The sequence below is a fragment of the Anolis sagrei genome, chromosome 6 (genome assembly GCF_037176765.1).
Source record: "Anolis sagrei isolate rAnoSag1 chromosome 6, rAnoSag1.mat, whole genome shotgun sequence".
Lineage (NCBI taxonomy): Eukaryota > Metazoa > Chordata > Lepidosauria > Squamata > Dactyloidae > Anolis > Anolis sagrei.
This window is the reverse complement of record NC_090026.1, coordinates 85009768-85035481: the sequence shown is the minus strand read 5'-3', so window position 1 is coordinate 85035481 and position 25714 is coordinate 85009768. Positions and strand designations below refer to the sequence as shown.

Sequence of the window (25714 nt, the reverse complement as noted above, 5' to 3'; positions counted from 1 at the left end):
TGTGCCAGAGTCTTTGCAGTTCAATTTTAAAATCCTCATATCATGTCAGCTTTTCCAGTTGTTTCTCTGCAATCCTGCTGTCATCTGGGATTGCGACATCAACGATCCATACTTTGTTTTTTAACACGATTGTGAGGTCAGGAGTATTATGTTCCAAAACTCTGTCAGTCTGAATCCGGAAGTCCCAAAGGAGTTTGGCATGTTCATTCTCTGTAACTTTTTCCGGCTTGTGATCCCACCAGTTCTTTGTCGCAGGCAGATGGTATAATAATAATAATAATTATTATTATTATTATTATTATTATTATTATTATGTTTATTATGTTTATTTATACCCCGCCTTTTTCTCTCCACAAGGAGTCTCAAAGTAGTTTACATTAAAAGGATTTCAGTTCAATGTAAAATCTACAAATATATAAACATTAAAATGGAATTAATTAATCAAAGGACTACAAGTTGAATAAAATAGTGGTGTGAATATTCAGAAGTTTTGTTTCTTCATATGAAGTTGACAATCTGGCACTTTAGTTTGTGAACCGATGCCAGATAGTTGTAACTACATATGTTTCTATGTTTTAAATTGTGATATTTTATTTTATGTGTTGATAGTGGTTGTTTTATATTTTTATGTAATATTGTTTTATATTCATGTATTGTTTATTAGACATATCCATTTCGTCTGAGCATCCCAAAATTGGGAGGTCAGACATTCGTTTTTGTTTTTGGGGCCAAAAGATCTGCTTTTTTCAGCCCATTATTGGGGGGAGGGCTTCACCTATAGGCCCAAAGCACCCAGGCCTACAGGTGCAGGTTAGGGTTATGGCCCCAAACCATGTAGAGCTTTAAAGGTCAAAACCAACACTTTGTTATCTAAATATGTTATTGCTGTTACAATTGGCGTTACCATTAATGCACATTGAGTATTGTGCAGAATCAAAGATCCTGCTAGTTTTGAAGTTGTTCACGTATTTTCCCTCACTATCATTTCTTTAGCAAGAGGCTAACTTCAAAGGTCCAAGAATTAATTGTGTCTCATCTTCCTTTCATTCAAGCTGTGTTAGCTTTGGTGCTAATAATGTTGATTTAAACCACAGTTTTCCACAATGCCACCCTGGTTTCTTACCCAGATTGAAGCATCATGTCTTGGTTTGTAAACAGGGATCAACCCATACTTTAAATCTAGGAAACCAATGCCAATAACAGGAAACTGTAGTTTAAATAAAATACAAGATTAGCACTGAAGCTGACCATGCGAGGGGAGGATTTATTGGTCTGAGCAGGGGCGGCTCGTCCATTACGCCAAGTAAGCGGCCGCGGAACACTTTTTTTTCCCAGGGGCGCAGAGGGACCTCTGTAAATGCCCCTCGACCAGGGCCGGCTGAACCGTTAGGCAAAGTAAGCATTTGCGGGTAGCGCCACTCGGCGCTGTTCTGCCAGCCGGGCACCGGAGTTTCCTTAGGCCACGCCTCCTCCTGCAGGCCCCATGCGCCCTACTGGAAGTGTGCGTGTAAGAGAGAGCCAGGGAAGGAAAGGGAAGAGAGGAGGGAAAGAGCCTAGCTGCGTGCCTCCTTGCGCCTGAAGGGCTTCCCTCTCACCTAGTGGGCAGGGCCTGCGCTTCTCCATTAGCAGGCTGTGCCTCGCCCCCCCGCCCTCCCTGCTTGACTCTCCTGCACGTGTGTCGAGGCCTCCTGGTGCCATGGGGCTGCCTTCCCTTCCTGCGTGCATGCTCCCAAGGCCTCTTCTCCCACTCGCTCTTCTTGGGCCCTCCAGCCAGGAAGGGAAGGCAGCTGCAAGGAGCCTGGAGGTCTCGCCACACGTGCAGGAGAAAGAGACAAGCACGGAGGGTCCTGGGAGAGAGAGAGAGAGAGAGAGAGAGAGAGAGGATTGAGGGGCGGAGGCACAGCCTTCTATTGGAGAAGCGCAGGCCCCGCCCACTAGGCGAGAGGGAAGCCCTCCAGGTGCAAGGAGGCACGCAGCCAGGCTCTTTCTTTCTCTTTTCCTTCCCAGTTCCCTGCCTCTCTTTCTTACACTCTGGAAGAGCACAGGGCCTCTTTTCCCAGGCCTCCCCAGTCAGCTGTGCCTGGGCCCCTCTCAGAGCAGCAAGGAGGCCTCTTCAAAAAACGGAAGGGATTGAAGGTACTGCAAATGTTATCTTTTATACATGCCTCCCCAAAACCCCTCCAGTATTTGGTCATGGAAGTCCTGTATGCCAAGTTTGGTTCAATTCTATTGTTGATGGAGCTCAGAATGTTTTTTGGTGCTTCGTAAACTGCAATTCCCAAATGTCAGGGTCTATTTTTCCCAAACCTTTCTCCAGTATTTCTGTTAGTCATGGAAGTCCTGTATGCCAAGTTTGGTTCAATTCTATTATTGGTGGAGCTCAGAATGCTCTTTGGTGCTTGGTGAAGCATTCTCACCTGACGTTTCACCCACATCTATGGCAGGCATCCTCAAGAGGCTGTGAGGTCTGTTTGTAACTAGGCAAGTGGGGTTTATATATCTGTGGAATGTCCAGGGTGGGAAAAAGAACTCATGTCTGCTTGAGGTAAGTGTGAATGTTGCAATTGGTCATCTTGATGAGCATTTAATGGCCTTGCAGCTTCGAAGCCGAGCTAGTTGCTGCCCAGAAATCCTTTGTTGGGAGCTGTTAACTGGCCCTGATTGCTTCATGTCAGGAATTCTCCTTTTTTTAGTGTTGCTCTTTATTTACTGTTCTGATTTTAGAGGGTACTGGTAGCCAGATTTTGTTCCTCTGAGGTTGCCTGCCATAGATGTGGGGAAAATGTCAGGAGAGAATGCTTCTGGAACATGGCCATACAGCCCAGAAAACTCATAGCAACTCCGTGATTCTGGCCCTGAAAGCCTTCCACAACACATTATTATGTTTATTTATGCCCTGCTTGTTCTCTCCCCAAGAAGACTCAAGTTGACTTACATTAAAAACATTTCAGTACAGTTTAAAATCCACAAATATGCAAACATTAAAATTGAATTAAATATCATTGGTATTTTAAAAATTCAGTTAAAATCCATAAAAACATATCCAAAACTAAAAACTGCAGCAGACCCTGACTTGATCTTTAAAACCTTTTAAAGCCTGCATTAGATTACCAAATGCAATGTCCCTTTATACACACTGCTTTATATTAATTTCCCCAGTATTCCTTTATCTGATTTGTCATCAACACACTTTATGGACTGCAAAAATATGATCCTGTGTGATTCCTTTCAATTTCTGGCCGAATAGTTTAAATTTGAATAATATTTTGACTTTTGTATTTTAGCAATTACATTTTGCAGCAGTGTCTTTTGGGTTGCTAACCCTTGTCCTTCCACTTATCCTTCCATCAGTTCCAGGGCTCAATCCCAACTGCTGGTGGACGAGACACTATGGAGCTCTATATTTATATTTCCACAGTACAGAGTGGCAAAATCAAAGACTGCTTTGGGATTTTTTAAAAAATGTTTTCAAACCATGGATGATTGAAGCAGTGGTTGCAGAACACCAACTGTGTAACACTGTCACTGTACGAGTAAAGCAACAACAAAATGCTCCCCTGCCCTTAGGTGTATAATTTAATTAAGACATGACACAAAGGCAAAGGGATGCCAGTGTGGGAAGGGATGAAGGGCCTGTCCAGACAGGCCCTATATCCCAGGATGTGATTGCAGGTTTTGTTTATCCTGGATTATCTGGCAGTGTGGACTCATATGATCCAGTTTAAAGCTGAAAACCTGGGATCAGATCCAGGGATATAGGGCCTGTCTGGAAGGGCTCCATAGCTTCACATGCCACATGTTTCTCCAAGGCCAAAGCAGTGGCAGTTGGATGGAGGGAGGGCTCTTCATCTGCTTCTGGGTCAAGCACACGCAAGAGCAAACTTCAGCCCTCCAGGTGTTTCGGACTTCAACTCCCACAATACCTAACAGCCGGTCTAGCAGTTTGTAATGTAATATAGGTTGAGTATCCCTGATCCAAAGTGCTTTGAGCTAGAAGTGTGTAAACCACATGAGTCCCCTTGAGGGTGAGAAAAGCGGTATACAAATACTGTAAATAAATAAATAAAATGTTTGGGATCATGGGATAGCTGTTTACGTACACAATGACACATTTCAAAGACAACACCCAAGATAAAACACAAAAGAGGCATGCACGAGGCCTCTTTTCCCACGTGCCCGGCAACGCCGCTGCGCATCCCTCTCCCGGCATTAGGAAATGTGCGCCCTGCATTGCCCTCTTCCATGCACTTCCTAACGCTGGCAGAAGGATGCACACTGGCGTTGTTGTCTCCCTTGGCCTGCAAGGAGGAGGAGGAGAGGACAGCGTGCACACTTGTGAGGGAAGGATGGAGGGAGAGCATGCTCCCTGCATGAGGGCTCTTTCTCCATGCGCCTGGCAGTGCGTGTCCCTCTCCCGTAGTTGCAAAGCATGTGGGGGAAGAGAATGTAAAGCGCATACCCAGGAGCCAATGGAGCACAGGGCCTCTTCTCCTGTGTGAAGAGGGGCAGCATTTCAAGTGCCTCTCCAGGCAGCTGTGGCAAGGGGGCCTCTTCATGAACGGAAGCGACTGAAGGTACTGCAAATCTAAATTATTGTACATGCTTCCCAAAAACCCCTCCAGTATCAGAGTCTATTTTCCCCAAATTCCTCCAGTATTTTTTGTTGGAACTACATCAACACTGACAAAGAAACAACAAGAAATACTATTTACCTACAAGCATTAAGAAATTACATATATTAGAAACCAACTTTCTTATTACTTTCTTTTCAAGATCACTAGACTGGATCACAGCAACGTGTGGCAGGGGATGGCTAGTGTGTGTATGTATGGATGGCATTGGCCAACTTCAGCCTTCCATGTGTTTTGGACTTCAATTCCCACAATTCCAAACAGCCAGTAGGAAGTCCCAAATACCTGGAGAGCCAAAATTTGTCCATGCCCCCATATATATATATATATATATATATATATATATAGTGCGATTGGTTTTGGGTGAGTGGGGCGCCAAAATACTGTTTGCTTACCATTGAAAATTACCTAGGGCCGCCTCTGGGTCTGAGATTGCTACATCTCAACCAAGAAAATGTTTTTTTGTTTTTGTTTACAGATATTCAGTACATTTGACCTGTATTATATATCACTGTGGACCAAGCTTTGTATAGCAGTATTTAGTTTGGACACATTTATTCTTCTACTGATCAGTAAAGATGTGCTCATTTTGCGCCTGAATTTAAATCATATTGGGCTAGATATACATTTACAGCTTGCTTTCTCCAGCAGTGAAGACCCTTAAAGTAGGAGTGGATGTCATTTGCTGTCATTTTCCACTGCCCGATTAGTTTAGAAAAAGCCATAGGCTGCAATTCTCAAGTCACTGTGATAGTGCAAGCCCCATTAGTTTTAATGGGGCTTGTGACAGAACAGCACTTTGAGGAGTGAGGCTGTTAACATAAATAGCTTCCCCCATGAACAGACATGGCAAATTTGTTTGGGTTCGATATCCATCTTAAATAGCTTCAAATCTAAATGTTGGAAATATATTTGGTAGCTTTCCACTGAATAAATGAGACAGAATTTTATTAGGAGTAAGTGACCATCATTCTGTATGCATCAGCTTGTTAAAGTTTCATGCTATTAAAAGGGGAGTAAAAAACAGTAGAAGATCATATAGGATTTGCTTCTATCTTTAACTATTGGATTTGTATTTAGCTCTTCTTACAAAGAGGCCCAAAGACACGGAACCCCCTTGGAGACTCCCGGTAGCAGCTGGTGGTATTTGTGCCAGTGAGCTAGTGAATCTATTCTGAGTTTTAGTCTAAACTTTAAAGGAACTATAGAAGATTTTGACTTTTTTGGGGGGGTGGGGGAGGACGGACAAGATTCAGTAATTCCTTTAAAGTTTTTTTTTTACTAGGGCAGATTCACTGCCCCACTGATATGCCTCTGGAACTCCATTCTGAAACTAATGGCCGTCCTAAGACATCTTTGCTGCCTGAGGCAGAGAGCCATGTAGGGCTAGTTCTGGTCCTACTTACTAGAACCTTTAGTCTAGACCCTACTAAATATGGGATTATTTTCTAGATCCTCCAAAACCTACTAAAATGAAATTACCTGGTAGAAGAAAGTGTTTCTTTTTTCTTCCTTCTCTCTTTTTAAAAAGTACTCAGCCATAGTATTTACACTGTCCTCCACAGAACTGTTGACATGTTTTATGTATTGTCGAAGGCTTTCATGGCCGGAATCACTGGATTGTTGTAGATTTTTTCGGGCTATATGGCCATATTCTAGAAGCATTCTCTCCTGACGTTTTGCTTGCATCTATGGCAAGCATCCTCAGAGGTTATGAAGTCTGTTGGAACTAGGAAAATGGGTTTATATATCTGTGGAATGACCAGGGTGGGACAAAGAACTCTTGTCTGCTGGAGCTAGGTGTGAATGTTTCAACTGACCACCTTGATTAGCATTTGATGGCCTGGCAGTTTTTTGGTGTGGCTTGCTAGTGCCTGGAGGAATCTTTTGTTGAGAGGTGATTAGCTGTCCCTGATTGTTTCCTCTCTGTTGTTTTGCTGTTCTAATTTTAGAGTTTTTCTATGCCCTTCTGGATATTTATTGGGATATATTGGGACTTTTTTTCAATGACAGTGGCTGTATTTGTTTAATTTAAAGTATGTTGTGAAAGTGAAGTCATATTTAGAGCTATGGACCACGGATATTGAGGGTCTGTATCTGGTGAGCATTACACCAGCAGCCTAAAGTTTCATATCAGAGAACACACCAGGTGAAGACAAGCGACAGAGGTTTATTCAATTCGCCCAGAAATGATGCATATACAGCTGATGCCAAAATGTACATGCATAGCATGAAATACAGAGGCATGAGGTTTTATACATTTGACACCTATTCAAACTTCCCAAAACTGGTACAGATGGTTCCCCCAAAACAAGGCCGCAAGCAATGGATTTGTTTTTGCAGGGGGAATGCAGTGGGATACTTTATAATTTTCCTGAATCTCAACTGCAATCCACACTGATCCATATGTTACAATTGCCCACATTGAGGTGCTAGTCTGATGATCTTGCTGGGTTCACCGATCTCAGATTCCTGGACAACTGCATGTTACCATTTTGTAGATCCCCAAGCAATTCAGTTGACCAAGATACATGTCTGTAGCAGAGTGATTAGACAAAATATCTACCATGCACGTATCCATACAGGACTGACCTCTCACCTCATCTTTTAACATATAACTCAAGTATAAACATCATATATGTGTTAAAATATGTAAAATGAAGAGATTGCTTGCTTGTGTAGAATAAACAGAATACTCCTTAGTTCTTGGGCTAAATTATTGAGGGGTAGGGAGATATAATCTCACATGCTTATTTGCCTATTGATCTTGCATGTATGTCATTAGCTCCTTTACAGTCAATGAGCACAGCATGCATGCTAGGAACATGACCTTGTTTGGCTGGTAATGGTTGAAATAACTGGCTGTAACAAAGCCAAACACTATGCTTAGAGGATTTTTCCAAAAAGGGTAGCATCTTATGTTGTGGGAGCATTTTCTTAATAACATGTATCCCATAAGTGAGCCAAGTCAGTGATTAATTTCATCTCATGTAGTCTTTCATTCTGTTGGGCACAATTTACAGAACACACATGTGCAACTTATCATAAGGGGTATTTCTTTTTACCATATTTTGAGCTTACGTCTCTGTTTCTTCCATCCTTGATATTTAGAAAAAAATACTCAAATTGTTCCCTAGTGCTTTCTAGGAAACCAGGAATGCAGAAATGTATGTTTCTGTGTCACTGTAAGAGCATTTAGCTGAAAAAATTAGGTTTTTTTTTTTCCAGAGCAGATGCAACGGGAGATTTGTCTATGGGAGGGACAACATGGCCTCCTTATCTTCTAAACACATCTGTGTTAAAGGGTGGGATTTTCTCTAGAATGAGGACCCTGTAAATTGAGATTATTCAAATGTAAAGGTAAAGATTTCCCCTTGACATTAAGTTGAGTCGTGTCCAACTCTGGGGGGGGGGGGGGTGCTCATCTCCATTTATAAGCCGAAGAGCTGGCATTGTCCGTAGACGCCTCCAAGGTCATGTGGCCAGCAGATTGCATGGAATGCCATTGCCTTCCTGCCAAAGCAGCACCTATTGATCTATTCACATTTGCATGTTTTCGAACTGCTAGGTTGGCAGAAGCTGGGGCTAACACCAAGAGCTCACCTGCTCCCTGGATTCAAACTGCTGGCCTTTTGGTCAGCAAGTTCAGCAGCTCAGCGGTTTAACCCACTGTGCCGCTAGGAGGTATTTCATTTTTTTAAAAAAATAAACTGCATCATAACTTGTACTCTGCCAAAAGGGAAAAAAGGACTGTAGGATTGCATTTCTGGGCAAAAAAAATGGCTTTTCATGTCTTTATAGAATGTCTGGATTTGAATTCGTTTTTTGCTTAACCTTAATCTTCAAATGATGCAAAACAAAAAACAGCGCCAAGTGACAAAAGGAACAAACCCAGACCTCTCTGAAAGTACACAAAGTGCTATGATTCTACTTTACTTGGACTTTGTAGTTTGGAAGGAAACTGGAGTGCTGTGGTTGATAATTTCAAGGGCCTCTACCTAAACTGCAAATCTTTAGGATTCCTCAGGATAGAAGTAATCAATCTAAAGTAGAATTGTGCTACTATATTTGTGCAGTGTGAACAGACTCCAGATCACCTCAATTTTAAATAACTCGGGAAATGCTTGGAGCTTTGTGGGCCCTTGTTTAGTTTAAACAAGTTCTAACAAAAGGAAAAGACATTCAACAAAGTACCTTTGTTTCATCTACATTTCATGTGACCAGACTCATTCTACAGTTCTTATGCAGTATTTAGAAAATGTGTATTTTTGGAAATTATTTTAGATTATCCCATTTGAAGTCTTCTGCAATGCTAAACTGCACTCCACTTAAAATATTTTTGGTGCCGGGAGGAAGTGTGAATCAAATACAAATCTTTCATTAGTCTGAGTGTAATAATTTGGGAATGCTCAACTGAAATACACTAATATCTGGGAAAAGAGCAGCTACATAAATGGTTTGGGAAAGTGTCATTCTTTAGTAAGAAATACTGTGGTTAATTAATTCTTGCTCCTGGGAGGTCAGCCTGGGGCACTCATTATTGTCTTAATTGGTGGTATAAATCCTGAGGCCCTGGATGAAATAAAACGAAACGTAGTTAACAGTGGATGGCCTTTTGGATATGCTTTAGCTGGTTGAGGCACATTCAGAAATTGTGACAGTTTACGAGTTCAGTGGGTTAGAGGTCTGGCCCTAACTAAATTAGGTTAGAGTGCATTGAATATATATATTTAAAAATAGCAATAATTCATCCCTGTATTTGGAGTTCAGCAATAGAAGGGAACTCTGATCTTACTCAAATCACAAACACCCCTCCCCATTCCATCTCATGATACTAAATTATTTTCATGAGACTTCCTGCCAGAACCCTCCTCCCCCAATTATGGTACAGATATTATAAAGAAAGATGTATATGTGTTTTAATTTTGCCGCTACTTGTTTTTCAGATGCATGGATGTTCTCAGAACCCCCTTTTGTTACTATAGTAGTTAGGCATCTAAAAATTCCAACAATTTTTTAAAAATTGTATTTTGCTGTGTATTTTAGGTTTGTTACTCTCAGCACATCGTTTCCCTAAGCACCAGACTGCTGTTCTTGGCTAAATCTAGTAAAATTTATTGTCATTATATTCAAGTCATATTGACTCTTGTTTCATCTTAGGGTGAGCATACATGAACAAAAAAAAATTCCCACTATTATATTTTTGTTTTTAAACAGAGAGGTGTATTATAGGTCCATTTTGGTCTAAATTGTGATATAGACATTTTCAGTAAGAGATGCATCCTGAAAATACACAATTTAAATACACAAAATAATGTACACAATTTATCCTTCTGGGATGATACAGAATATAAAAATAAAAGCAGAAAACACCAGTGGTAAATTTCGCTAGCTTTTTGGAAAGACCAACTGAATTCAGTGGTTTGTACTTTTGATCAGACAAGTTCATGATTGAATTATAAGTATACTGTACATTTAATACAAAATCACAAATATAGTACAATACTGAGGAAGTCCTCAAGTTACAAGCATCTGACTTGCAAGCAAGTCATACGACCTTATCAACTCATAAGTTCTACTTCGCCTGACTTCCGGCAAGGAAAGAGTGAGCAGCAGGGCAAATCTGTCACCCCGCACACAACTAGCTTTGTAGCCAGAAAAAAGGGGGGGGGGGCTGAATTTTCTTTAGAGAACCATGAAGAGTAGTTTCATAACACAAAATAATTTAAATAGTATGGTTCATTCTATATTTTATATAGACTTAATTAAATCAATTTAATTTTTGCTTCTCATAGACTTAGCATGGGGATTTGGTTAACTAGTTAAAATTCATGAGTAAACCAGGGTTTTTTTTAACCTGAAAAATTGGGGGAGGGGGGTTGAACCCCTAACCTTGTCTGTCCCTCCCCCCAGCTACAGCCCTGCTCACAGCTCCCTCTCTGCAATGCTTTCTTTATCACATGGGGAAAGTGTCGCCCTCATGGGGAGACCCCATGCTGGCTCCAACACGGGAAGCCTCCTGTGTTGGGGCAAAAGAGTCAGGTGATGCTTTCACCCCGTTGGGGGGTTAGACCTCCACTGGAAGTCACGCAACATCGTGTGATGGCCAACTTGGGCCACCATCCTAGGACGCTGATTACAACCTGACTGATGAGGTTAACAGTTAAGAACATGGGTGGGACAACAGGAAGTGAGAGAAATATTCCCCTCAGAAAGGAAATTCAGTCCTGAAAGAGTTTCATGGGGAAAAGGTGTGGTCACCATGGTGTGTCCACCACAGAGTTGTTTCAAGTGTCCTTTGTGGTTAGTGGTCAGTGTCTATGTGCCCTGAATTCCTTAGAGGTTTAAGGAGGAAGAAGGTTACGTACTGAGCTTCCCAACATTACAGCACAACGAGAAGAACAAAGTATCGGTTTTCCATTCTGTTGGACATTTCTTTGTTTCCACGGGTTTAAAATAAACTAGCCTGTTCTGTGAGCATCATTGCAAAGACATCAGGATTTCACCAGGAAACGTTGCATCTAGAAAAATTCTGCTTCCTGTGAAACTCCTAATGCAACAAAGAAATATGACAATAACTGAATTTAGCAATCCTAATCTCTCTAAAGAAAATGGTTTCAGCATTTCCTTGAGCAAATGTTAGTCCATCTGAATTTAGACAGTGCTTTGTTGTAATCTGTGTTTGGCTTTGATTGTTGTGCAGTACCTTCAGGTCAGCCATGTTGATCTCAGTGAGTTTTAAATAAGTACAGCAATTAAAAATGGGGAGGGTAGATATGTCTAAATGTAATATTCTAATAGGACACATTATATGATGTCCGATATTATGAATGTAGAAAAGTCAAACTCAGAATTCAGGAAATATTGACATCTGTCATTAATACAAGCTTGCTGAATAGACTTTTGCTCCCTGGAAAGTCCTGAATTTTGACTGAGGTTTTCTTGTTTCCTTTAGCATGCAAAGTCAGCATCTCAACTTGGAATTTGTTTATCTGCCATTATAAATAAGATGAGGCATATGGCGTGCTGGATATTATTGACGTGTTTTAAAAACAAAATATCATGCCAAATCAAACAGATTTTTCTTTTACCATTTGAAGCAGAGAATGTTCATTGCCGTGAATTGTAAATCACATCAATTGCTAAAGTGTTATATATGTATGGAGAGAAAGGATGGTGTGATTTTTGTACAGATTGATTGTATGTTTTAATAGTGCCTGTTACCAAGGTAATACATTCCATAGGGATTGTATTGTTTAAAATGCCCTTGAATTTTGAGCGAGGGGGCTTTTGGCTTGCTATCCCAGAGGATGTGATTCACACAATGATTTCCTTTGTGCCCAGATGGTATTCTGAAGTCCTTTGTGACACCGGTTATTAAATCTGTTCAGATCTTCTTTAAGCAACCTATCCCTGAACTAAACTCTTTCATGTTTGACATAGTAATAGACAAGCATTACAAAAGTAAATAGCAACAAGGCTCCCCTCCCTTTTTTGGCATTGTGTTAAAGTAACATTGTCTAAATGGGTTACTTTGGCTTTAAATAATGGACCTAGTAACTGGCTTTATTTGCTCCCTGGGTACATGCGGTTTCACATACTGTTCTCCACTTTCAGTGGGGCAGATAAGGTATCAACACAATTAAAAGTGAAAAATAATCTGTCTGCTTTGCCAGTGGTGAATGCTCAGAGAACACATACTGATACAATAGATTCTGAATAATTTATACCGGCCGTATTTTCCCTCTCCTTGCAATCTGTAAATGAGGACACCTAATGCGACATGGCCAGAATGATACTCTATCCATCTCCTGTTAAGATAAGAAGATGCTGTGAGGAGAGAGCAAATAGAGAGGTGGGACATGCACTTCAGTATAATGTAATTTTGAAGTGTAGGGAAGTGGATCTGGGGAGATGTCAGTCCAAAGAGAACACAAAGAGTCTCTTCGAAAACATTTGTGTTTGTGAATTACAGTGAGCCCAACAGTGGGGATGATCTGCGCCGGGAGCTAGACAGGGGGAGTGTGTCCCTGTTGGTGCTCCTGGACCTCTCAGCGGCCTTCGATACCGTCGACCACGGTATTCTTCTGGGGCGCCTTGCAGAGATGGGTCTTGGGGGCACTGCTTTGCAGTGGCTCCGGTCATTTCTGGAGGGTCGTACTCAGAAGGTGTTGCTGGGGGACTCCTGTTCAGCGCCACAGCCGTTGATCTGTGGCGTTCCTCAGGGTTCCATCTTGTCCCCCTTGCTGTTTAACATCTACATGAAGCCGCTGGGTGAGATCATCCGGAGTTTCGGGGTGCGGTGTCACCTGTACGCAGATGATGTCCAACTCTGTCACTCCTTCCCACCTGCTACTAAGGAGGCCGTCGAAGTCCTGAACCGGTGCCTGGCCGCTGTAATGGTCTGGATGAGGGCGAACAAACTGAAACTAAATCCAGACAAGACAGAGGTACTCCTGGTCAGTCGCAAGGCCGAACAGGGTATAGGGTTACAGCCTGTGCTGGACGGGGTCGCACTCCCCTTGAAGGCGCAGGTTCGCAGCTTGGGTGTGACCCTGGACTCATCGCTGAGCCTGGAGCCTCAGGTTTCAGCGGTGACCAGGGGAGCATTTGCACAGCTTAGGCTCGTGCGCCAGCTGCGCCCGTATCTTGGGAAGTCTGACTTGGCCACGGTGGTACACGCTTTGGTCACATCCTGCCTCGACTACTGCAACGCTCTCTACGTGGGGCTGCCCTTGAAGACGGCCCGGAAGCTTCAGCTAGTCCAACGCGCGGCAGCCATGTTGTTAACGGGAGCAGGACGCAGAGAGCATACAACGCCCCTGCTGTCCCAGCTCCACTGGCTGCCGATTCGCTACCGGGCCCAATTTAAGGTGCTGGTGTTATCCTACAAAGCCCTGAACGGTTCCGGCCCAAAATACCTCGCAGACCGCATCTCGGCCTATGAGCCCACGAGGGCCTTGAGATCTTCCGGGGAGGCCCTCCTCTCGGTCCCGCCTGCCTCACAGGCACGTTTGGCGGGGACGAGAGAGCGGGCCTTCTCGGTGGTGGCCCCCCGGCTGTGGAACGCCCTCCCTGTTGAAGTTAGACAGGCGCCCTCCTTGATGGCCTTTCGTAGGGGCCTAAAAACATGGCTCTTCGAGCAGGCCTTCAATTGAGTGTATCTTGAAACGACACTGGAATGAACTAGGATTATGAAATTTGGCTATGACCCCAGGACTTGACGAAGCGGATTTTTAGTATAAGTATATGTTATGTTGTATTGTCTAGTCTGTACTGTCGTGATTTATTGTACATTGTTCCTTTTTGTTGCTGTTCACCGCCCCGAGTCGCCCTCGGGCTGAGAGGGGCGGTCAATAAATGCAAAAAATAAATAAATAAATAAATAAATACAAAATAATATGAATGTTCATGCCCCATATTATTAAATACAGTAGAGTCTCGCTTATCCAACCTAAATGGGCTGACAGAATGTTGGATAAGCAAAAATGTTGGATAATAAGGAGGGATTAAGGAAAAGCTTAATAAACATCAAATTAACGTTATGATTTTACAAATTAAGCACCAACAAATTGACAGACAAAACAGTTCAAAACAAGGTAACGTTACATAGTAATTAATATATTTATGACTTTAACATCAAAACATCTTAATGTATTGAAACAGCTGTGGATCCATGCAGGAGGCGGACTGCGTTGGATAATGCAGAACGTTGGATGAGCGAAGGTTGGATAAGTGAGAGACTACTTTATTGGCAATGTGAGAATGCCATGCTTCAACATCTCTGTGTTAGTGTCACTGCCATTTAATAATACAGGCAGTCCCTGAGCTACAATCATCCGAATATTACCTGACTGCTAGTTACAGACAGGCATGAGACAACAGGAAGTGAGAGAACATCTAATCCTAGGAAGTGAAATTCACTCCTGGAAGGATTACCATGGGAAAAAAGTGCCTCCACTGAAGCTTTATCCCCAATCCTTGTTTCCACGAAAACCCAAATTTTTAAAAACCTGTTATTACAGGGACAGAAAGTGAGGTGAAATCCTCTGAATAGGGGTACAAACAGGGAAACAAACATTACATGGGTGTTAAAACAAACCTATGGCACCTATCTTGTTCGTAACCCATGGGCTCCCCATATGTGAGATAATGCTCCACAGTCAGTAGAAATCACCTATTGATCTAGAACATCCACTGTATTGTTTGCTTATGTAAAGTAATCATTTAAATGCTTAGAGTAGCATAAATTATGTACTGCTCCTTCATCCTTTCCTCCTTCATGAGATTACAACCAAAGTACCAGTCTTTTTCCTCGATTTAGTTAGTACATGGGTACAAAAGAAGGAATTTCTATTATATTTGGTTTTCCTTGGGCTATCTTCAAATACAAGATGTGTGGTTTTCTGCTAATTGTTTTGTGAGTATATTATATTTTGCATGACAAGGATAATATTCTTCCTGCTTTTTTTTGTCACTGACACTCCCATGTGCCTATCACAGAGGATTTATATGGGTGCTGTCGTGCCTATTAACACTAATGAGACTTGTTCATGTAAATTCTTTATGCCTCAAAGGCATAATATATGCCTTGTAAGAGTATTCCACACTAATAAATAGAGGAAAATGCGAACACTTGAGTTTTGTTTTACCCTGCTGGCTATTAATTTAAAGATGTTTTACCATTACAGATATTGTTATTACAGATAATAAATTATATATTTCAATTTTGTGTGTATCTGTAATTTTCTTGAAGGGAAGGATCAAATATACAAGCCAAGTTGGAGTCAGGCTGACTTTTGTTCATGCAATAGAGAGTGGTACCACCTTGGCTTACATCTCACCAAGAAAAATGCCTTTGTATTTATAGTGTGTGACAGGGTGGAATAATTTTTTCCATTCAGGGCTAATTCTGCATGTGGCCTGACCACAAATGGAAAAAAACCCCAATTGAGATTGCTCCAGGAAGGGCTAAACATCATAAGGTGAACATAATCCTTCCCAGCTCAGTGTTTTTCTCATGCCACTCAGATAGAGATGGAGGCACATTTTCAAGGATGACCCATTAGACAAGACAAATAGATAAGGCATCCAATTATCTCACCTACTGTTTTTCTTCTGCATAGTCTGCATTTTTGGCCCTTCCACCCTAGCTAGGCTATGAGACTAGAAGAATATCCAGCAGGAAGGAGATAAATAGTTGTCATCATCAAAAAGTTTCTCCTAATGGACAAGCAGAATCTATAAATATGTTATAGTTAGTTTTGCCTGCTTGAGTGCAGAGAACAAATATTTGCCCTCTTCAGTGTGATAACCTTTAGGCATTTGAAGAGTATTATCACATCCATCTAGCTCCTCCTGACTTCTCTTCTAGAAACTAATAAGAATCCATTCTTTCAAACTTTCCTTATTGTTTTTATGTATCCATCCAATCAAGGTGGGAGTGTTAAAAATGAATGCTAGGAATATTAAAGCTTATTTTTCTATATGCTGCATTTAGGGAGTTTAAATATTTTATAGCCCAAGACACACACAAAAAACCTCCCAAAAACAGTATATTTCTGAATATCAAATCCAGGGCTCATTCAAGAGAATTTAAATTTGGAAAAAGATACTGCAATTTATTTGTACATTCAAACATTTAGGCCTACAGATATGTAACTTGTTTAATGTTTATTCATTTTAGTACCCAGGTCTCAATTCAAGGTGCAGGTTAGGGTTAGGAACCTGCCTATCTGCGTGAGCGCATCTTCCCCTACAAACCCACACAATCTTTAAGATCTTCTGGGGAGGCCTTTCTCTCGCTCCTACCCCCGTCTCAGGCGTGGTTGGTGGGGATGAGAGAGAGAGCATTCTCAGTGGTGGCCCCTCGGCTCTGGAACTCCCTCCCCAGGGAGATCAGGCTGGCACCCTCTCTATCCACATTGCATAAGGAACTAAAGATGTGGATGTTCCGTTGTGTATTTGATTAAACAATTCCCTTGACTGTTGGCTTTAATCCATGGCCTAAATAGACTATGTCCCTGCACTTTGCTGCTGCACTTATTAAAATCATAATGTCCCTGTTATAATCTACTCTATTCTTATATTGTAACACGATCTATGCACCTTACTGATTAGCCTTTTTTCTAACCTGTTTGCACTCCAGCCCGCCTCCCACAATGAGAATTGAAGTATGTTCTTGGTTGTTGCTTATGATAATTGTTTTATTATTGGTATAATGTTGTTTTTATGTTGTTTTATATCATTGTTATATTTTATATGCTATGTTTTAACTCTGTGTTACTGGGCTTGGTCCCATGTATTGATCTACTCACATTTGCATGTTTTCAAACTGCTATGTTGGCAGAAGCTAGGGCTAACAGCGGGAGCTCACCCTGCTCCCCGGATTCGAACCACTGACTTTTCAGTCAGCAAGTTCAGCAGCTCAGTGGTTTAACCTGTTTTGCAATCGAGGGCTCCTATATCATTATATATTATTATATATTATCGGTAGTATTAGGAGCCCCCGGTGGCGCAGTGGGTTAAACTCCTGTGCCGGCAGGACTGAAAGACCGACAGGTCGCAGGTTCGAATCCGGGAAGAGGTGGATGAACTCCCTTCTATCAACTCCAGCTCCTCATGTGGGGACATGAGAGAAGCCTCCCACAAGGATGATAAAAACATCAAATGATAAAAACATCAAATCATCCAGGCGTCCCCTGGGCAACGTCCTTGCAGACGGCCAATTCTCTCACACCAGAAGCGACTTGCAGTTTCTCACGACCAAATCGGTAGTATTATAAATATATTATTATAGTACAATACTATTATTATTATTTAGTTGCCAGCCTGACCAGTATTTCTGTGTTGTACAGTTTGAGCATCCTTTATGAAGAATTTGAAATCTGAAATGCAATTCTGTGTTCCAGCAGAAGTTGACCAGAGTTGCAATAGAAAACCTAGAGATTTCTAGAAATAACATTTTAATCAAATCTGTAAAAATCAAACCCACAAATATGACAGGCAAATTGTAATTGTTTAATAAAGCTTTCCCAGTCAAATTCTCTGAAGCTTTCAGAAATAGTATGATAATGTGCTGTTGAAGTCTTTCATGGCCTGAATCACTGGGTTGCTGTGAGTTTTCTGGGCTGTATGGCCATGTTCCAGAAGCATTCCCTCCTGCTGTTTTGCCCACATCTATGGTAGGCATCCTCAAACCTTTGAAGATGCCTGCCATAGGTGTGGGCAAAACATCAGGAGGGAATGCTTCTGAAACGTGGGCATACAGTCCAGAAAACTCACAGCAACCCAGTATGATAATGTTGTTGATATGAGGAATGTCAAGCAGCATTTTTGCCATAAACTCAGCCATAATTTGGGGAAGTAAAGGCCATTATTCAGTGTTGTTATTTTGCCTGCTTGACATTCTATCTGGGTAAGCAGGAAGGAGATGTTTCACCTCCTCCTGCAACCATTTTACTACTACATACATACCTATTTTTTTAAAAAAAAAACAACAAGTTTTTAGTGCTAGAAGAATCTGCGGAGAAGAGGAAAAGGAACTAAAATTCCCAGTGCTATCACTAACTTGCATTTATCGTTTTAAAGGCATTCCCTTCTTCTGTTGCTCATAAATACCAATATCTTCCTGCTCACTGTGGTTGCCAATTCAAGCTCTTCCTGTAAATGAGAGAACCCTTCTCATATTCCTTCTTGAGCAATTGTAATTAAACCTTTAGGTTAAAAGGATTGCCTGGGTCTGGTAGCCTAACAGGACAACTGTCAAATGGGTGACCTATAAACGCATGTCAAATGGCTAAAGTATCCCTTCTTGTAATGATTATATTGTGGGTTTTGTTTCCCTTGTTCTCTGGATTGGGTGGCCCATTTTTTAAGAAGTGCATTGTTGCTTTGGTTTCTTATCATACCAGCAGCAATATGGAACGTGTGCCTAAAGAGACCTTTGCACAAGTTAAAGTGACTTCTATTCATGCTAGTTGAGGACTTTAGTTTCTACTAGTTAATTGCTGTTTTATTCTTCACCCATTCTGTCTGGCTTCAGAAGTGTGTTGTGTGCCTTTCCAAAAGGACACTTGACTTTCAAGAGCTTCTTTTCCAACACCATGGACCCTTCTACACTGGCCCTAAAATGTGGGAGGAACTGGGATAAAAGGGGGGCTAAATTACATTTGCTGAAAATTCAAGCTGGATTGCATTAACAGCCGAAAAACGTGTTAAAGGGGTGTGCTTAAAATCCGATATTAGCCGGGACTAACAAGTTCATGTTTGGACTTACTGTCAGGTACTGTCATTTTTTGCTCCACATCTTTGTCCTGCATTAAGGCGCTAACTGGAAGGGCACTACAACACTGGCCTCTGCCTATGTTTTTTGGATTCGAGTCATAGTGCTTATTCAGGGCTACACCACAGGCCTGGCTAAGGATTTTTTGCTTCCTGAAGTGAAGGACAATAATATGCCCCCCCCCCTTTTGAAGGGACACCCAAGACGGGACACAACCGTGAAGGGACACCCAAGACGGGACGGTTGTGGCAGAGAGGTCAGACTAAGCGTGATCCCTGGGGAAGGCAATGGCAAACCACTCCAGTATCCTTGCCAAGAAAACTAAATGGACCAGTACAACCAGAGATATGTCGGTATGCCATTGGAAGATGGGACTCCCAGGTCGGAAGATGGCCAAAATGCTACTGGGGAGGAGCAGAGGATAAGTTCAACTAGCCCCAGATGTGATGACGCAGCTAGCTCAAAGCCGAAAGGAAGGCTAGCGGCCGATGGTACTGGAGGCGAACGACGAATCCGATGCTCTAAAGATCAACACACCATAGGAACCTGGAATGTAAGATCTATGAGCCAGGGCAAATTGGATGTTGTTATTGGCGAGATGTCAAGACTAAAGATAGACATTCTGGGGGTCAGCGAACTGAAATGGACTGGAATGGGCCACTTCACATCAGATGACCACCAGATCTACTACTGCGGACAAGAGGAACATCGAAGAAATGGAGTAGCCTTCATAATTAATAAGAAATTCGCTAAAGCGGTGCTTGGATACAACCCAAAAAATGACAGAATGATCTCAATTCGAGTGCAAGGAAAGCCTTTCAACATTACAGTGATCCAAATATACGCCCCAACCACAGCTGCTGAAGAAGCAGAAGTAGATCAGTTCTATGAGGATCTGCAGGACCTACTGGATAATACACCAAAAAGAGACATTATTTTCATTACAGGAGACTGGAATGCCAAGGTGGGAAGTCAAGTGACAACTGGGATCACAGGCAAGCATGGTCTGGGAGAACAAAATGAAGCGGGACGCAGGCTGATAGAATTTTGCCAGGAAAACTCGCTGTGTATAACAAACACTCTCTTCCAACAACCTAAAAGACGGCTTTATACATGGACTTCACCAGATGGTCAGCACCGAAATCAGATTGACTACATCCTTTGCAGCCAAAGGTGGCGGACATCCATCCAGTCGGTGAAAACAAGACCTGGGGCTGACTGTAGCTCAGATCACGAACTTCTTATTGCCCAATTTAGAATAAAACTAAAGAGATCAGGGAAAATACACAGACCAGTTAGATATGATCTCACTAACATTCCTAGCGAATATACAGTGGAAGTGAAGAACAGATTTGAAGGACTAGATTTAGTAAACAGAGTCCCAGAAGAACTATGGACAGAAGTCCGCGACATTGTTCAGGAGACGGCAACAAAGTACGTCCCAAAGAAAAAGAAAACCAAGAAGGCAAAATGGTTGGCTGCTGAGACACTGGAAGTAGCCCAAGAAAGGAGGAAAGCAAAAGGAAACAGGGATAAGGGGAGATATGCCCAGTTAAATGCGCAATTCCAGAGGTTAGCCAGAAGAGATAAGGAACTATTTTTAAATAAGCAATGCATGGAAGTGGAAGAAGACAACAGAATAGGAAGGACAAGAGACCTCTTCCAGAAAATTAGAAACATTGGAGGTAAATTTCAGGCAAAAATTGGTACGATAAGAAACAAAGATGGCAGGGACCTAACAGAAGCTGAAGAGATCAAGAGAAGGTGGCGAGACTATACAGAAGATCTGTATAAGAAGGATAATAATATTGAAGATAGTTTTCACGGTGTGGTGAATGAATTAGAACCAGACATCATGAGGAGTGAGGTTGAATGGGCCTTAAGAAGCATTGCTAACAACAAGGCAGCAGGAGACGATGGGATCCCAGCTGAACTGTTAAAATCTTAAAAGATGATGCTGTCAAGGTGATGCATGCCATTTGCCAGCAAATATGGAAAACACAAGAATGGCCATCAGACTGGAAAAAATCAACTTATATCCCAATACCAAAAAAGGGAAATGCGAAAGACTGCTCAAACTTCCGTACAGTGGCCCTTATTTCTCATGCCAGTAAGGTAATGCTCAAGATCCTGCAAGGAAGACTCCAGCAATACATGGAGCGAGAGTTGCCAGATGTTCAAGCTGGGTTTAGAAAAGGCAGAGGAACGAGAGACCAGATTGCCAATATCCGCTGGATAATGGAGAAAGGCAGGGAGTTTCAGAAAAACATCTACTTCTGCTTCATTGACTATTCTAAAGCCTTTGACTGTGTGGATCATAATAAACTGTGGCAAGTTCTTAGTGGGATGGGCATCCCAAGCCACCTTGTCTCTCTCCTGAGGAATCTGTACAAGGACCAAGTAGCAACAGTCAGAACTGACCACGGAACAACAGACTGGTTCAAGATTGGGAAAGGCGTACGGCAAGGCTGCATCCTCTCACCCAACCTCTTTAACTTGTATGCAGAACACATCATGCGATGTGCGGGGCTGGATGAATGCAAAGCTGGGGTGAAAATTGCTGGAAGAAACATTAACAACCTCAGATATGCAGATGACACCACTCTGATGGCCGAAAGCGAGGAGGAGCTGAGGAGCCTTCTAATCAAGGTGAAAGAAGAAAGCGCAAAAGCCGGGTTGCAGCTAAACGTCAAAAAAACCAAGATTATGGCAACAAGAATGACTGACAACTGGAAAATAGAGGGAGAAACCGTGGAGGCCGTGACAGACTTTGTATTTCTAGGTGCAAAGATTACTGCAGATGCAGACTGTGGCCAGGAAATCAGAAGACGCTTACTTCTTGGGAGGAGAGCAATGTCCAATCTCGATAAAATAGTAAAGAGTAGAGACATCAGACTGGCAACAAAGATCCGCCTAGTCAAAGCCATGGTATTCCCTGTAGTAACCTACGGATGTGAGAGCTGGACCTTAGGGAAGGCTGAGCGAAGGAAGATCGATGCTTTTGAGCTGTGGTGCTGGAGGAAAGTTCTGAGAGTGCCTTGGACTGCGAGAAGATCCAACCAGTCCATCCTCCAGGAAATAAAGCCCGACTGCTCACTGGAGGGAAAGATACTAGAGACAAAGTTGAAGTACTTTGGCCACATCATGAGGAGACAGGAAAGCCTAGAGAAGACAATTATGCTGGGGAAAGTGGAAGGCAAAAGGAAGAGGGGCCGACCAAGGGCAAGATGGATGGATGGCATCCTTGAAGTGACCGGACTGACCTTGAGGGAGCTGGGGGTGGTAACGGCCGACAGGGAGCTCTGGCGTGGGCTGGTCCATGAGGTCACGAAGAGTCGGAGACGACTGAACGAATAAACAACAACAACCCCCCCCTTTTGCATACCCAGGGACAGATCTTACTAGATAGCATACTCTACCACATTTGAAGAAACCAGGCTAGCTCAGCAAATTTAAAGCAGTTCATATGCCACACATAGCTTTGTCCTCCAACATCTTATCACTCTGTCCCACTCCTTACAAACTGCTGCCCAAAGCAGTCTGCTTACTTAATCTCCATGAAAGGGCCACTCCTGCATTTCTTATTCAGAGGAGGCACAGGGAAAAAAATACAGCAAAGTAAAGACTTTCTGTATATATTTCAGATTTCAATATTAATGTAAAAAATATGTAGTATGATTTTACATAGGATTTGTGCTACATTAGAACAGTCAAGACAAATATCACTTAAGTAAAATAAACATTAAATATTAAATAACCAGAAAAATAAAATAAGGTGTAAACACTAAACTAATCTGGGAATCTGCTATTGCAACACATCCAATGAAGTGGTTTAAAACTTTTGAAGTCAAGGAAGATTTGAGGGTCCACATTTTATTTTCTGTTGTAATCTTCAGTAGTTTCATTACATTAAAATAATTATATGGTATTCTGCTCAGCTGTGAAGTACTGAGAACAATCCTTTCAGAGTTCTTAAAATTGATGTAAATCAGCCTGGCGCTGAGATATTATTCTCCAAACAAACGGGTGAAATAAAACATAAATGCAAGGAGTGTTTCACTCCAGATGTTTGTTCCCGGTCCACATTTGATACCCGGTTGTTCCTCCGTGGCATAGAATTTGCCACTTTCAATTGAATTTACTTTGAATCAACTGTTCATATTCTAATAATTATTTGTTCTGAGATTTTACATAGGATTGGATCAGTACTAGTCATACTTAAATTAGACCAATGGAATCTATGGCACTTGAGTTAAATATGATCAGTAAGATACACTGATGTGAGATCTACTCTTGATTTAGTTTGAAGTCAGACCTAATGCTGAATTGCTGGAATTGTAGAAAAAAGAAGTAGGAGACTTCAGTGGGACTACAGAGTTATTTCCATGTGCACCTGTACCAATGAAAGTGTTTTTCTTGCATATCAACAAGAATCAACCAAGAAGATCCATAGTTATTTGTTATATCAAGAGGCATTTTATTGTTGAATCCAGAAGTGGATCAAACAAGGAGGAAATGACCTTGAATTTGCCCCGACTGTGCCCTGACTTATACATACATTCTGGTGGCATTCCAGTTGCTTGATGGAGGGTGAGCATCTCCTGCATTGTGAATGAATAAATGGCCGGTTTCACAGAGTCCTAGACAAAGTGGCTCATACAATTTCGTCTTCATATTTTGAGTGTGACATAAATGGACCACCAGACTTTGTCCTTCAGTTTTTGAATGCATGTTCTTTGTACTTGCTGCCTTAATCCCTTTGGTAAATAGAGTTGTTTATTTTTGATTGAATGTGATTCCCCGTGTTGCAAAAGAGTCGTATGAGATGTTGCATATTTCATAAAGGCTTGAAGGTTATCAAATCTAGTCACAGAATTGCAGCTCTTTCAGTCACTTCAGAGAACAATTGGCAACATGATGAGAGGTTTCATTTCACTCTCTTTTCTTTCTGTTTGATTGCAGGGTTTTTTCCGCAGAAGCATTCAGAAGAACATGGTTTATACATGTCACCGGGATAAGAATTGTGTTATTAATAAAGTCACTAGGAATCGCTGCCAGTACTGCAGACTACAGAAGTGCTTTGAAGTGGGAATGTCCAAAGAATGTGAGTTGATGTTAGAAATTGTCTCATTTGCCCCATCTGTCTTATCTGTTTGGGCCACAGTGGTGGCCATAGGAATGTGGCGTAATGGGGGCAGAAGAAAGGATGCAGAAATGTGTCTGTTTTACTTTGTGCAGTGTTCATATTTTATAAGTGCACGTCAATTCAATTCATTTTTCCCATCCATTTGCAAATATTTTTAAAACCTCCATGAATATTCATAGGGGAATTAGTGTGCCGTTTTAGATACACATTCCATTAATGTATGCATTCTTTGCAATCACCTGTATATACAGGTGATAATATATACATTTAATATATACATTTTTATTTATTTTTTTAAATCCCTGTATATGTTATGCCATGTCCCCAAATACATAATTCCTTTCATGGTTTTTATTGGAATACTGCACCACAAAAGTGAGAAGTGCAAAACCCAAAATATAAATATTCTAGTTTGCAAATTGGTTTAAGTCAAGAGTGGGCAACGTGGAGCTTCATGTGGCCCTGGGGCAGCTTTTATTTCCCTTGTTCCCGTCAATCTCCATTAACTACTTTCCCGAATTCCTTTCCTTCCCCTTTCCCCTGCTCAAAAAAAGAGGTGAGCTCTCATTCCTGGATGACAATCAGAAATGCACCTTTTAAAAATGTCTGTTGGTCCCCCTGCACTAAAAAGTACGCCTTTTTCAAAAATATACATGAAAATCCAATTCTTGCTGCAGTTATTTTGGTAGTCCATGCAGTCCCCTGAAGCTCTCGGGATAGAAACTTAACTCCTGAATTTAAAGAGTACACATTTAGATTTAAAACCCTGTCTCTAGTCAAAAACTGTCAGAGGTGATTTTATGTAAAGGTCTTTTTAGATCAGATAAGGAGTATGTCACTCTAGAGTTTTGTCAGAGGTCGTGCAGGGCTTTTATATGGTACTTGAATTGTTGGTTATTAAATCCCTACATGCTACATAGTATCCCTGTTCTCAATGAAAACAACGTCTCAGAATTACAGTGGTGTTAGCGTGGATTTCAAAGTCCACAGAAAGGAAAAATACGCAAGTTTTGTACACCCCAGTTCCTGCTTTTTGTAGTTTGTAATATACTTGCCTTGTGCTCATTGATATACATATACGTAGTTACACTCACAGATCTGCTTGTTGCTGAAGTCTGTAGTAGGAAGGTTGTGTGTCAAGGTTTATCAGTAGGAAGTTAATACATTTTCTTCAATCTAAAGATTGAATAAAGGTTTTTTTGAAAGCTATTTCTAAGATAAAAATGCCAGAGAACCAGTGTAGTAGTAATTTTATTGAGTAGCCTTTAGGCTATATCACAATATCAAACAAAACCACAGGGCTTGAAAAGACTTGATTGCACTCTATGTAGTAAGTTAAAAAAGACATTTATAACAATATAATAAATAATATAAGATGTGATAAAACTGATAAAACTGAGTATATATCTGAGTATATACATCCTATTTCCTTATCACCCCTACAATTTACCTCAATCAGCCCCACATATGTGGTTCTCAAATGTATTGTTTTGCCAAAAAACCAGTGTAGTGTAGTGGTTTGAGTGTTTGGTTATGACTGAATCCCTGTTCTGCGATGGAAATCCACTCGGATAAATCTTGAACAGGTGATACACTCTCAGCCTCAGGGATAGGCAAAGCCAACCCTCTTCTGAACAAAACTTGCCAAGGAAA

The 25714-nt window shown here is 41.5% G+C and overlaps 1 protein-coding gene across 6 annotated transcripts in view; it reads left to right on the top strand.

Annotated features, from left to right (window-relative positions):
- Positions 1-25714, top strand: part of RARB (retinoic acid receptor beta) — a 416875-nt gene that overhangs the window by 327777 nt on the left and 63384 nt on the right. For all 6 annotated transcript variants that reach the window (XM_060781909.2, XM_060781904.2, XM_060781906.2 and 3 more), the window contains one exon: positions 23878-24019. In XM_060781909.2, coding sequence (XP_060637892.2) covers positions 23878-24019 — 142 coding nt within the window. The remainder of the gene's footprint in view (positions 1-23877; positions 24020-25714) is intronic.